Source organism: Artemia sp. Qi Xiang Cuo, chromosome 14 (genome assembly GCF_049724085.1).
Source record: "Artemia sp. Qi Xiang Cuo chromosome 14, ASM4972408v1, whole genome shotgun sequence".
Taxonomy (NCBI): domain Eukaryota; kingdom Metazoa; phylum Arthropoda; class Branchiopoda; order Anostraca; family Artemiidae; genus Artemia; species Artemia sp. Qi Xiang Cuo.
In genome coordinates, this window is record NC_142807.1 from 51,613,585 (window position 1) to 51,626,269 (window position 12,685).

A 12,685-nucleotide genomic window follows, 5' to 3' on the forward strand; every position below is an offset into this window, starting at 1 on the left:
TATTATCGATTACGCGTTAGTGGGTGTGAACTTCGCTGCCTGTGTTGTTGATTTTGAGGTTCTCCACTTGCTGGGTTCGGATCATTTCCCTATAAAACTTTCTCTCCAATTTTCTAGGATGTTTAATTTTCCTTCTCTCCCTCATTCAAGCCGTATATCCTGTGCTCAGGCTCTAAGGCGGTTACGACAAGATTGGACTGATGAAGAAACAAAAACGCTGAAAGATAGGTATTGCTCGGAAGAGATTTTGGATAAATTAAAGGGTTTATGTGAACTCTCTTCGGACCCTGAAATAATTACTGGCTGCCTGTCACAACTCCTCCATGAAGAGGCTGCTCGGGTCCTGAAACGAAAGCCACCGAAAATAGGTCCTTTTGATAATGATTGCAAACTTAGTAAGTTGTGCCTATTTAGCTTATTAAACAAGTTTAAAAAATGCCAATGGCCCAGAGCAACGACAAGAAGCCCTATCAACATTTAGATTAGCTAGAAAAGAACACAATGCTTTAGTAAGAAGGAAGAAAGCATTATATGAAATTAAAGAGCAAGAGAAGTGTTTTCAAGCTTATAGATCGCCCAGTATGAAGGAATTCTGGAAGTATTTGCGTGGGCCCCGTGACCAATCAAAAATGATCCCAGAAGTTAACTCTTGGCCGACGTATTTTAAAGACCTGGAGAATCATAGAAATTCAGCTGGCCAGGCATCCATCTACCTGCAAGTGTATACTGAGCCGATAGATGCAGTGGGCAGTGAATTCCCTCTCTCAATGCATTCTTACCAGCTAATTCAGGAAATATCAGAGAGTGAGCTAAAACAATCCATCAAGAGCCACCGTGGAAGATCTACGCTGGGTTTTGATCGAATTCTGTCAATAATGTATAAGAGATTAATCGGTCCCCTGTTGCCAGTTCTATTAACTTTGTATAATATGGTCCTGGTTTCATGTAGCTGGCCAACAGCATGGAATATGTCGGTTATAATGTCGTTATTTAAAAAGGGTGACCGGATGAAGCATGGTAATTATCGTCCTATTAGTCTAGTACAAACAATTAGTAAATTTTTGGAAAAGGTTCTAGATGGTAGTTTAGGGCTGTGGCGAGAAAAGGAAAATATAGTCAGTGAGACCCAAGGAGGATGCCGAAAAGAATATTCAACTACAGATCGTGTATTTATACTCCAGGCTCTTATTGGAAAATATTGCAGGGGAAATGGTAGGCTTTTTGTCGCGTTTTTGGACTTTGAAAAGGCATTTGATAGTATTGATAGACCTATTTTATTCCGTTACCTTGTTAAGATAGGCCTACCCAGGCCTTTTATTATGTTATTAATTAACATGTATGAGATAACTTTATCTGTTGTTTTTATTGTTAAAAAAGGTGTATCTTGGCCATTCTGAACCTTCAGAGGAGTTCGCCAAGGATGCACGTTGTCCCCGAAACTGTTTACTCTGTATATCAATGATTTTGCAGAGTTCCTTGAAATGAGATGGCCCCCAGTTGTATTACTAGCGAATAACCTATTTTCTTTTTTGCTGTTCGTTGACGACACAGCTTTAGTGGCCAAATCAGCCGAGGAACTCCAAAGTCTTCTGAATTTAACTGAATCTTACCTAGATATGAAGAAGTTTAAGCTGAACGCATCTAAGACAGAGATTGTCATCTTCCAAAGTAGGAAGCCCAGTGGACCTCAGGATTATTCCTTTACTTATAACGATGAGGCAATAAGAGTGACTCCAAAGTATAAATATCTGGGATTCGTGGTCGCAGCAAATGGGAATTGGATCGAGCACATTAAATCGATGATTTCACGTGGTAAGGCAGCTGCTTGTGCTCTACTTCGACAAAAACATATCATGGGAATCAAAACTATAAAGATGCACAAGTACCTTTTTATGCCTAAAGTCCTACCTGTTGCCCATTATGGATGCAAGTTGTGGGGGACTACTACGGTAAAACAACTGGAATCTCTGCAGTTTATGTATTTTAAAAGAGTTATAGGCCTCCAAAATATTTATAGTAGTTTGGTCCTAAAGGGTGATTTGGGTTTGCAGGATCTACGCCATATGAGGACTATACAAATGATTAAGTTTTGGTTACAGGTTACGTGCTTACCTGATAACCGCCTGACGAAAGCGGCCTACACAGAGATGTTGAGTTTTACCAAAAAGGCGGCATGGCCAAAACCAGTTAAAGCACTGTTGGATAATGCTGGCTTGTCATGGGCATGGAATGAGGGGCAGGGTCCTCTAGGTAAACCTGAGGATTTCGTCGGTAACTTTGCATCGCGCCTTCGGGACCAAGAGATTCAGGTTTGGCTAACAGGTCTGGAAAAGTCGAGTAGCCTACATTTTCATTGATACGTTAAAGATGTGTATGGGGAGGAGTTTCATTTGAAACTGAATCTACCATGGAGAATCCTTAAGTATTGGTTGCAGGCGTGGGCAAATTGTATACCACTGCGTAAAGGCCACTAGGAGTCTTATGATGAGGATGGCTCGGGAAGTAGGCATGCCTTCCCCCTCTGTGGGGAGTTTGGGGATGGGATGGACCATTTTCTGAGTAGATGCCAAACTTTGGCAAATTTTAGGGGTAAATTTTTTCATGGGGATGTATCGCTGCTCCCGGGTGTTTTGGGGACTACTTCGAGGGACCTAATTATTGTGTTAGGTTGTTTTATAGAGAATAGTCTGATGGCACGGAAAGAAGCTGTAGTTTAATTTTGTTGAGTGCTATTGTTCTTTTCTTATTGTTTTTTATTTATTTGTTTTTGTGTATATGGCCACTGGTTGTTAAATACACGCATGCATGTATGTATGTAGTTGCATGAATGCACTTGTTTTTGTAAAATATGACATATTTCGCAAAATAATTATGGTTAGCAAAGCTGGCAAAATAGCATCTCCAAGGTACATTTAGGAGCTGAAACTGACAACCTGAAATTCAAAATTTTTAGCTCTGGCTTCCTGCGTCCACCAAACGGCGCAGCTTGTATCCCCTTGGATCGGACAACGAACTATCCATCTGGGTACGGTTTTGAATGCGTAACGGATAAAAATAAGTGCGTATTTTATATTCTTGTCAAGCCTCATTCAAGTCCTGGAATAAGATTGTTATTAACATATCTTTATAATTTGCGTAGCAGATATTATCACTTTCTCAAAGCCAGGTCTGAGAGGCCCAAGGGAAAATTTAAGTAAAAAGCGTGATAAATTTCAAACAAATAAAGCAACCAATTGTCTTGTTGGCCTAAAGACTCAACTTATTTAAGTATCGACATAGTTCAAGCTAGTTCTTCCTCGTATTATTTTTCTTATGATTTCATTTTGGCGTGGGGCTATACACGTCTATGGCTATAAAAAATAAAAACATTTAAATCAAGTATTAGCATTGTCTTTAGGTTTCTTATGCAAATAAGGGATGCTTTGAGTTTCCAAATAGTACAAACACGCAACAGGTATTTATTAAACTATAGAAATTAGTAACTGCCATTTATTACCCAAGTCAACGAACTTATTCAGAAATATTCATTTCCTGTTTGAAAGATTACCCACGATTTTTTTTTTTCTTTGGAGGTCAATTAGTTTTACAGCCTAAGCTAAAGCCTGTTGCCTGATCCCAGTGACAAAACCGCCGTATCTTAACGGTACATTGAGGCCATTGCCCTATGTATTTTTTAACATAGAGATCTTGTCGCTGTAATTAATGACTCGCTGGAAGTACGTTGGGTTCTATCATAGTAAGATGCTACTTTAGGCCTCATTTATGCATAAATCTCTTAGACTTAGCTTAATCATGGGCGAAATGTCTCTCTATGGGCAGCCGCATTTTAACCTTGACCATCAATAATATCAAAGAAGTAAATATGAGGATTACTTCGAACTTTAAACAACTTCAGATTATACAATATAATATTTAAAAAAATAATGAACAAACTTAAACCATAAATCGCAGATCTCAATAGGATTTTACTCTCTTAACAGTACATTCCAGTATTTTTAGCTCGTGTATTTTACATACATTTAGAACGATACCATTGTGCACGTTAATGAGCCGATATCGAAACCACAGAAAATGCCCTATTTGTAACTCTAAAGAACCATTAAGCGAAAACTTCAACTCTGTGTCAGAATGTAATTAGTTCCCCACTATACGCAGACCCAAACTAATTTCAGTGAGCGTCAATAAGGCCAAAAAGACATCGTTTACTTGCCAAAATGTTGTATTTGACATTTTCACACTTCGGAGATTCCCCTGAAACTGTCTGCCAAGCTGTTCTTGAAGGGGGGTATAATTGCTCACCTGATTCTCTTTTTGAGATGAGCTAGGCAAATAGTTTTTGGCAATGACCACATAAGGCTATTGCTGGGTCCTAATTTATGTTGCCCTTGTTTGCCCCAAGAAGCATCATTTTCTACTACTAAAATCAGGAAAAATGTGTTTTAATGAAAGAACAAAAAATGAGCTTCGAAGATTATTCCTCGTCAGGATATGGAAACTTACAAATGATAGATTTAATCTTTATTTTGGATATATTTATATTCCCACTGGGAAAGCCTCTGCTATTTGTATTTCTTCTTTTCTTTGCCTTTTACTTGTTTTTGTTGATTGGTGTTATTTTTTTCTGAAGATATTTGTTCTACTCTGTGTGCTCTTCAAATAAACAGGCTATTTATTAAGCTGGCACACCGAACTCTGCTCTCCGGTGGCTAAAGTTGTAATTTTTTTGTAAATATTTTTATTAATAAAGATTTACCTTACCTTTACCTTGCCACACAGGTGTAAATATGGTAGATACGACCCTTTAGGTTTGATAGTGACATTATGTGAAAGTAAGCAATCTATCACCTGCACAAAGATGAGATTAAGAGAGAATTCTCCTAGGAAAAATCTGCTTTTTCTTTGGTACTGTCCTAGACGGTGCTGATGTTCATGAGATTTTAACTTAGCTAGATCCCAAAATTCCAAACTAAAAATTAGTTGGCTTATTACAATCGTTCAAAGCCATTTCTTGGCCGAGGGTGGCAAAAAGGTGTTTAAAGGCTGCGTAAACTGCATAGTAAGGTTTTCTTGTCAATTTACTCCTTCGCCATCTGAATGTCCCTAAACGAAATATTAAAAAAATATGCCAAAATTTAGATACCATGAGCAAAAATTTTTTTTCCCCAACGCCTCCCTTGTACATTGTCACGGAAATCCTAACAATTTTGACTCTTTGTGCCTACATACATTACGATAGAGCGTCAAAAAAAAGAATTAGGGCCCTTCAAAATTAAGAGTCTTCCCAAAATGTCCTAAAAATTATGAAAATTTATAAAATAATATCAAGCTCTCTTACAAAAGAATGAAGCGTATTCCAGTTCAAAGAAGTATGAAACAAATATTTTCTTTTTTCTTTTTTAAAGCTCAGTGAGCTTATCACACACAAACATGGAGACAATTGCAAAGGGTTGAGGTTGGACAGATCAAGGATGGACATCCAAAAAAATTGAGCGGATCAATAAAACAAAGTTGACAGACGCTTTTCAATGACTTGAACAAAATGAGGAGGAATGGTACCTAATCTACACATGTTCAGTGAACTCAAGCATAAATTTACATCTCAGAGGCTCTTACTAAGTTTAACTTAGCTTAACAGGCTTTTTGTTACTGATGTTTGGCCAGGGCTAAAAGCTGTCCAATAAACAGTAATTATGTGAAAGCTCTTTTGGTACCTTAAACAAGGTATACAGAAGAATGACTTGACATTTGTGAAAGAATCACGAAGACCAGACAACCTTGCATCTGTGGCACTACTTCCAAGAATAAGTAGCGCTGTATGTGACAGTGTAGGCAGCCTGTATTATTTTATTTTGTACCGATGGAGAAAAAAGTGTACAGGAGTTATTACTTATAATCCTAATGTCATCAGTTCTAGATTTATAGCAGGATTTCCCTAATGGGACATGAAGTTTTAAAAAATATGTAAAAGTTCGCCCTAAAGAAAAAGTAAAATTACAGGACATCCCTTAAGAGATATTAGAGCCCATTGCCTTGTAGCACTTATGGTGAGATACAGGGAGAAGCTTGTCGTCAAAACACGCTCTCAATTATATTTATTATGTAATTATTATCTTCACAAAATAACTGCCGCACGTTCGCTGATTTTTAAGTCCTGAAATATTTAACAATAGCTCTGACTGGCCCCGGTAAAGGAAAACCACATTTGGCTAAATAAAGTAAATAAAGGTTAAATAGTGACAGAGTTCAAATTAACTTGTGTGATGCTGTCTTCCCAAAATATCGACTGTTGCTCATTTTGAATATGGCCACACAATCATAAAAGTGCCCAGCAATCCTATCTTCATAATGTTTGGAACAGAAGCAGGTAATATTGTGGGGCAACATACCCTTGTTATTGAGATAATATTTTCCAAACATTAAATTCTAAATATGCACATATTTCAAACACATTTAGCTTGACTGCACAGGGGCAGATCCAGGATTCTTTTAGGGGAAGGGGGGCGCAAAATAGGCTGATCCGATAAACAAAATTGTAAGGGGGGCGCAAAATAGGTTGATCCGACAAACTTGCGTTAGGAGCAAGTTTAATTAACGCTAACTTGATTTAATTAAGTAAATTACACTACTTTAGACTACGCTAGGGGGGGGCCTGGGTCTGCCACTGTGACTGCACAAGGGCCACTTAAAGTCCCAAGGACATAAAATAAACGGATATTAGACCCACCTTACTGCTATTCGTACCTGACAACCGTAATTTTCAAAGATTTTTGTTTGGCTGTTTTAAAAGTGTAAGGTTTTTAAGGAAGTACCCCCCTTTTCGTCACTGTTGTCACGTTTAACTGTATACTATTATATTCGTCAAAGTAAGTAGTTAAACTTGACAACGCTTTTTCTCTGCAAAAAGTGGAACTTTAACTACCTGTTGATTCCCAAAGACAACTACACATTCAAAGGAAAGTTGCATCTTTTAGTACCATATGTATCTAACTTATTTTTGCCGATCTCCCCCCCCCCCCGTTTCTTTTTTTATTTGGTGTCCGCTACCAGTAAAAATATTAATAACTGACTGGGAGATTTTTTTTTTATTGAAAATTGAATTCCAGATTTTCCCTAATTTTTAAAGATATTTGTGTGAATTTACACAGATTTCATTTTCACTTTCCTTGGTATTTTTTTTACTGAGATTACTCAAAACTTCGTTAACATATACTTGTTTATATCAAATGCTTATTACTAATTCACGGATATAGCAGCGCCTCCTCTTATAAGCGATCATTTTTTATGGACAAATTAGAAATTTAACCTTTCGATAGAAAAATAAACAGAAGTTAGATGGATTACTTGAGTTTTCTAGTAGATATTTTCCTAAAGATTATATTAGAAATGCCTATTTAATTGACCACAGTTGCAGCAGTAGCTACAATCTAGTAAAATAAGAACAGTGGCTCACAGTTGCCTAAATTTAAGAAATGGCTTTTCAAGGAAACTATCTAATGACGAACGCTTTCCAAGCAACACCTTTTATAGTGTTTTTCATTTGAGCTAAACTATGGAATGACTGTAGTGAGAAGAAGTTTGAAACAACCTGAAAAATGTCTAATACCGAAGACCTTATCCAGGGTGGGGGGGGTTGGGTTCCCCCCCCCCCCCACAAAAAAGCGTTTGTCCGAATCGTAAAAACGTAACAAGAAAGCATAGAGATATATTTTTGATGCGTTTTTAAAGTTTTTTTGTAAATCCTCCCCGTTCCAAAAAACTAACTCCATGTAACAAAAGTCCTGGATACTGCCTAGCTGATACCCCTCTAAAAAGACATCAAATCAAAACATTGTAATGAACATTGCTGAAAAACCCTAAACTGGAATTTTACAGTCCCCCACTTTGAACATCAAGAAAAACCGCATTTTTGCATGGGTAGCACCTCGTCTTTTTTGTTTATACCCAGGGGTGATCTTTCAAATCTCGTGGTTGTAGAACACTGAAAGAGGGTCCATAAGAAGGTAAAATAATTTATCTAGTGCCCGTTTTAACCAACAAAAGAGATCGCACCACAGTAAAGTTCCATTTTCTTCCACAAAAATTAATTTTGGCCCAAATAGGGCCAAAATGCTAGTGAGAGACAACTTTGAGATGGGCTTTTAATTGTAGCAAAAAATATAGAGCAATATGTTGAATTCCAAAGGTTAGATAAGAACTGCAAAACACAAAAATCGTCGACAGTTTTTTCTGAAATGAAAATATTCACGAGCTCAATTTGTATCCTTTCATTTATTTTTTTTTTCTTTTTAAACCTCCTAACAATTGTTAGTAACAATTTTCTGTTAGCTAACAGGAACACAATTGTTGGTAAGATTGTTACTGAGATTATTTATTAGGACATTCAAACATGCCATATTTACTAATCAAAAACAATCTAGGAGAAGTCATGTAATTGTTTTCAAGACCCTTCCAGTCAGTACAGCAGGCCCAAAACAATTACTTCAGAACACTGAGGAGACAAAATTTAATATACCATATTTTGAACCCGTGTTTCCAAATATTCGGGGAAAAATAGTCCAGTCAAAAAAGCAAACAGGATCAAAAATTCTTATTTTTCGAGTGACGGCACCGAAAATGCCTACTGAATTTTTGTAAAATTCAGTACGCAACTACCTTTCATAAGCACCCTAATGACACAAATGTGCCGCATCGGGGCCACTGTTTTTGTACAACCGATATGTTTGAAGGTTAACTTGGTATTGTTGATATACGTTAAAATTTGCATCAATAATTCTGTTGACTTGAGCTCAGTATTCCGGTTTAACTAGATCTAAGGAACTTTCACAAGCCTGATACATGATTAGGTTTCTATTTTAACCTAACTACATGTACAATGAATATTTCTTTTAGCAGATTTTTTCGAAGAAATGGATTATTAAGGATAATTAATAATGTATATATTTTTTGTGTAACAATAGCATTGTGGATAGTATGGAGAAGACAAGATTCAGCCGATTTTTGTTCAGATATCTCAAAAGCTGTAGATTTAGAAATGGATGATCCATATTTAATTGAATTCATTCGTGTTTGCAAAATGCAGCTACCAACGAAAAAAGAATACAAATTGCACAATCAAGGAATGGATGTTGCAAAAAATGTGTTAGATGACCAGTACCTGGGCTATAGGCACTTTTGGGCGGATGCAGTCTTTTTTTCCCAGTTACTAATACCTAAGGTAAGTCTTTTTTTCCAGTTACTAATACCTAATGTATTAGTAACTGTTATTAGTTTACCTAAGGTATTAGTTTAGACGATAATCCTATCGTAGTATACCAAGGAGTGTTTTCCAGACTCCTTGCTAAAGTAAAAATATAATTAATTAAGTTTCCGGTCTGATGATGATAGAAGAGAAATTGGCAGCAGTTGTCCCGCTGCAAATTGCCAAATATACTGTCTGTAAAGACAAATACAATGATGTACTCATCTTGGCTTAAGTAATCCAAAAGATGTTATGTGACAATTTGGCTTTACTCAAGCTTTCTATTCACCCCTTAAATTAAGCAAGTCTTGTTGATTATTTTAATCCGTTTGCTTTTAGGTTCCCAAGATATTTAGAATGCTGTTTTTTTTGGTTTTTTTTTTACGAAATGGGTAACACCATGTTCCAACAAACAAATTTTGATATCCCTTATGAAAACAACTGGAACCGGAAATATATTTCTCGGGGTTTTCCCTCCTTCTAGGAAATTGATATTGTGCAACGTTTCGCCTTTTAAGTAACTGATGCCCATCTGTCAAATCCGGGGAAGCATAGAAACTAGGACTCCTCCCTCATATGGTTACATGTATGGGATAATACTTAGAAGTCATTGTCAATATGGCTATGTCCCTCAAGGCCCGTCTAAGGGCATTGACAGACTGTACTCTATGCAGGTACCATAAACAAGTGCAACCCGTTTTAAAACTTGTATATACTTTTATTGATGATTCATTCAAAATTGTCCATAAGTCATTCCCAATTAATATATTTGCTTAGTCGGGGTATAATTCTCCTTATTGTCGGGTTTATTTTATTCCCTGTGTTATTCACCTCTTCGTATTTTTGTTCGTCAATTGCTACGTTTTTTTTTATCTGTTAGTTAATAAGAATATTTTTGCATACTCATATACAGCCACTAATTTGAGAAAAATTATATATATGTATAAATATATATATATATATATATATATATATATATATATATATATATATATATATATATATATATATATATATATATATATTGCCAATTATGTCTGTTGATTGTTTGGTTAGAAAGATACCTAAAAGGTTGAGAATCCTGCAAATGTCATATCTGTATTTCTAGGCTGAAAAACTAAGAAATATGTATTGAAGCAGCATCTTTATAAATTAATATTCTATCCTGATCCCGTTCCCTCCCTCTCTTTCCAGAATCGTGTTTGATTCTCGGTGGCATCGAAAAACAAATGAGAGAGTGAAGCTTTCCAAATCAAATTCCAAGATTAGCTTGTAGTGTTTTCTTTGGAATTGTAATAGGGGTGAAATATATGAAACACAGTTTGATATGTATAATTCTTTGAAAAAAACTACGTTTTCTAAAGAGTTAAAGAGGCTGAGTCACAAGTTCGAACCTTAAAACGTACAGGGATTAGGAGGTACAGTTGGGTGGCTGCCGCCCCCCAAACCCCTGCTTCCGTATATGAAAGGGGCTGTGCCCTCCTCAACGCCTCGCTCTTTACGCTAAAGTTTTTATTATTTAAAAAAAAGAGTTGTGAGAAAGTCAAACTTTCGCGTAAAGAGCGAGGCGTTGAGGAGGGCACAGCCCCTTTCATATACGGAAGCGGGGGTTTGGGGTGGAAGCCCCCCAACTGTACCCGATCGGACAACAATAAAGGGGGGCTGTGGTGGGAGGGTCGAAACTTCTGGCCCACTTTCCCCCATGAAGATAAAGTCGGAGAGGGTGAAATTTTGTTTCTTAGTTTGAGCTTAGGCTACAAAAGGCGATCACCGCCGTCTCTCTGCGACCGCTAGGACCTGAAATTACTTAACATTGTGGTGCGTCGCCTCTTTGAAGAGGCACAAGTGTGCCTCCTTGATTCGGATCTGTATGTTCTGTAGTTTCTCTGTTCATTCTCAAAGAATTTTCTGACAAGAGGAAATTCTTCGGAAAACACAATATATCAATACCAAAGGTATTTATCGTTTCATAAACATATCTGACAGCCTTAAACATGGCTGTTGCATGAAAAATGAAAAGGTTTGATAACGATTTTGACCAAAAATTTAGCTTGAGAAATAAGGAGGAAATTTATGTTGTTACGCGCAGTCCAAGTGAACTGTATTTCCTTTTAACCAAGTAACACTAGACCCTTTCTGAAACAAAAAATTAATCAACAAATTATGTGTTAAAAGTTTGAAACAAATAGAGTAACTCAATCGGGTCAACTCCTTAATTTATGTTTAATGATTTTGATTTTCTACTCAAAAACTATCAGAGAAGAGGTGGCAAGAGATTAAAAAATAAATATTTTGGAGCACTAACCTTGGGTGTATCTAACTTCTCGAAAGCTTTATTGAAGCAACTTCATTACCAGTAACCAGTCTGATTCTTGCAAAGACCTCATGCAGTAAACCCCTTCAGAGTTTATTGGTTAAGCTACTAAAACAAACAGTGGAAAAAATCCTATTCTTTACCTATTTTGATTTTAATAGACCAGTTACCCAATGGACAGAAAATTTCAAATATTTTTCGGTGATGACTAGTGTACTTCTTTTCCTCTGTTTATGGAGCCTTTTCTTCAGCGTATCAGAGAACCTTACTGTAGAGGTTTCAAGCTCCTATCTGCAAAAATGTGGATTTTTTTTATTTTTTGCCAGGGAAAGATCACGGATGCGTGTATATTTGCCTTTCTTTTGTTTTCCCCAGGGGTGACCCTATCGACCCAGTGATCCTAGAATATCGAGAGAGAGCTCATTCAAACGGAAATTAAAAGTTCTAGTGCCTTTTTAATCAAAAAAGAAAAAAATAGAATCACTTTTTACAAAAAAAATCTGCATTTTAGATGTCTTTTCATATTTTCAAAGATATTTGATTTTTTATGCAATCATAACCATATATGACGTAATGAGTGACGTTACGTAAAGTTCGGAAAATCAATTTTTATTCTATTTTAGTTTTAGTTCAGAATCGATAAAGTTATAAGCTACAAAAACATTTATGGTATCCTGATAAATACCTGAAATTTTTTTAATTAGTTTGATTTTTTATTAGGTTTTTGATACTTGACATTACTGAAAACCTGATTACAAAAATTTCAAAACCTTAAAATAGAATGAAAACCAAAAGTTTAAAGCTTAGTAGAAATCGTTCTTAGAAATCAGACTTGCTGTAATAATCAAATATTTTTGAATAGTATTTATTACCGAGAGCAGCTTCAGAGGTCGGTGAACCGAAACCTAAACCAAGAACACTAGACCTTAGGTCCAGCGAAGTTCAATGAGGCTGCAATCCATCCATCTCTGGGGCACACACCCAGCACCACTTCCACTGCGCTAAGCTGCTCACATTATTAAATGTGATTCACATGTTATATGATGTATTATAGCCAATAGTAATTATTAATCATATATTGGGACTATGTATGTTTCATCTGTATCATGGCTCTAAAGATGGCTGAATCAAAC

The 12,685-nt window shown here is 36.4% G+C and overlaps 1 protein-coding gene across 3 annotated transcripts in view; it reads left to right on the top strand.

Moving 5' to 3' along the window:
* Positions 1-8,808: 8,808 nt before the first annotated feature.
* LOC148944595 (uncharacterized) overlaps positions 8,809-12,685 on the top strand; it is a 53,534-nt gene continuing 49,657 nt past the window's right edge. For all 3 annotated transcript variants that reach the window (XM_089100747.1, XM_089100745.1, XM_089100746.1), the window contains exon 1: positions 8,809-9,214. In XM_089100747.1, coding sequence (XP_088956873.1) covers positions 8,873-9,214 — 342 coding nt within the window. In that variant the 5' untranslated portion in view covers positions 8,809-8,872. The remainder of the gene's footprint in view (positions 9,215-12,685) is intronic.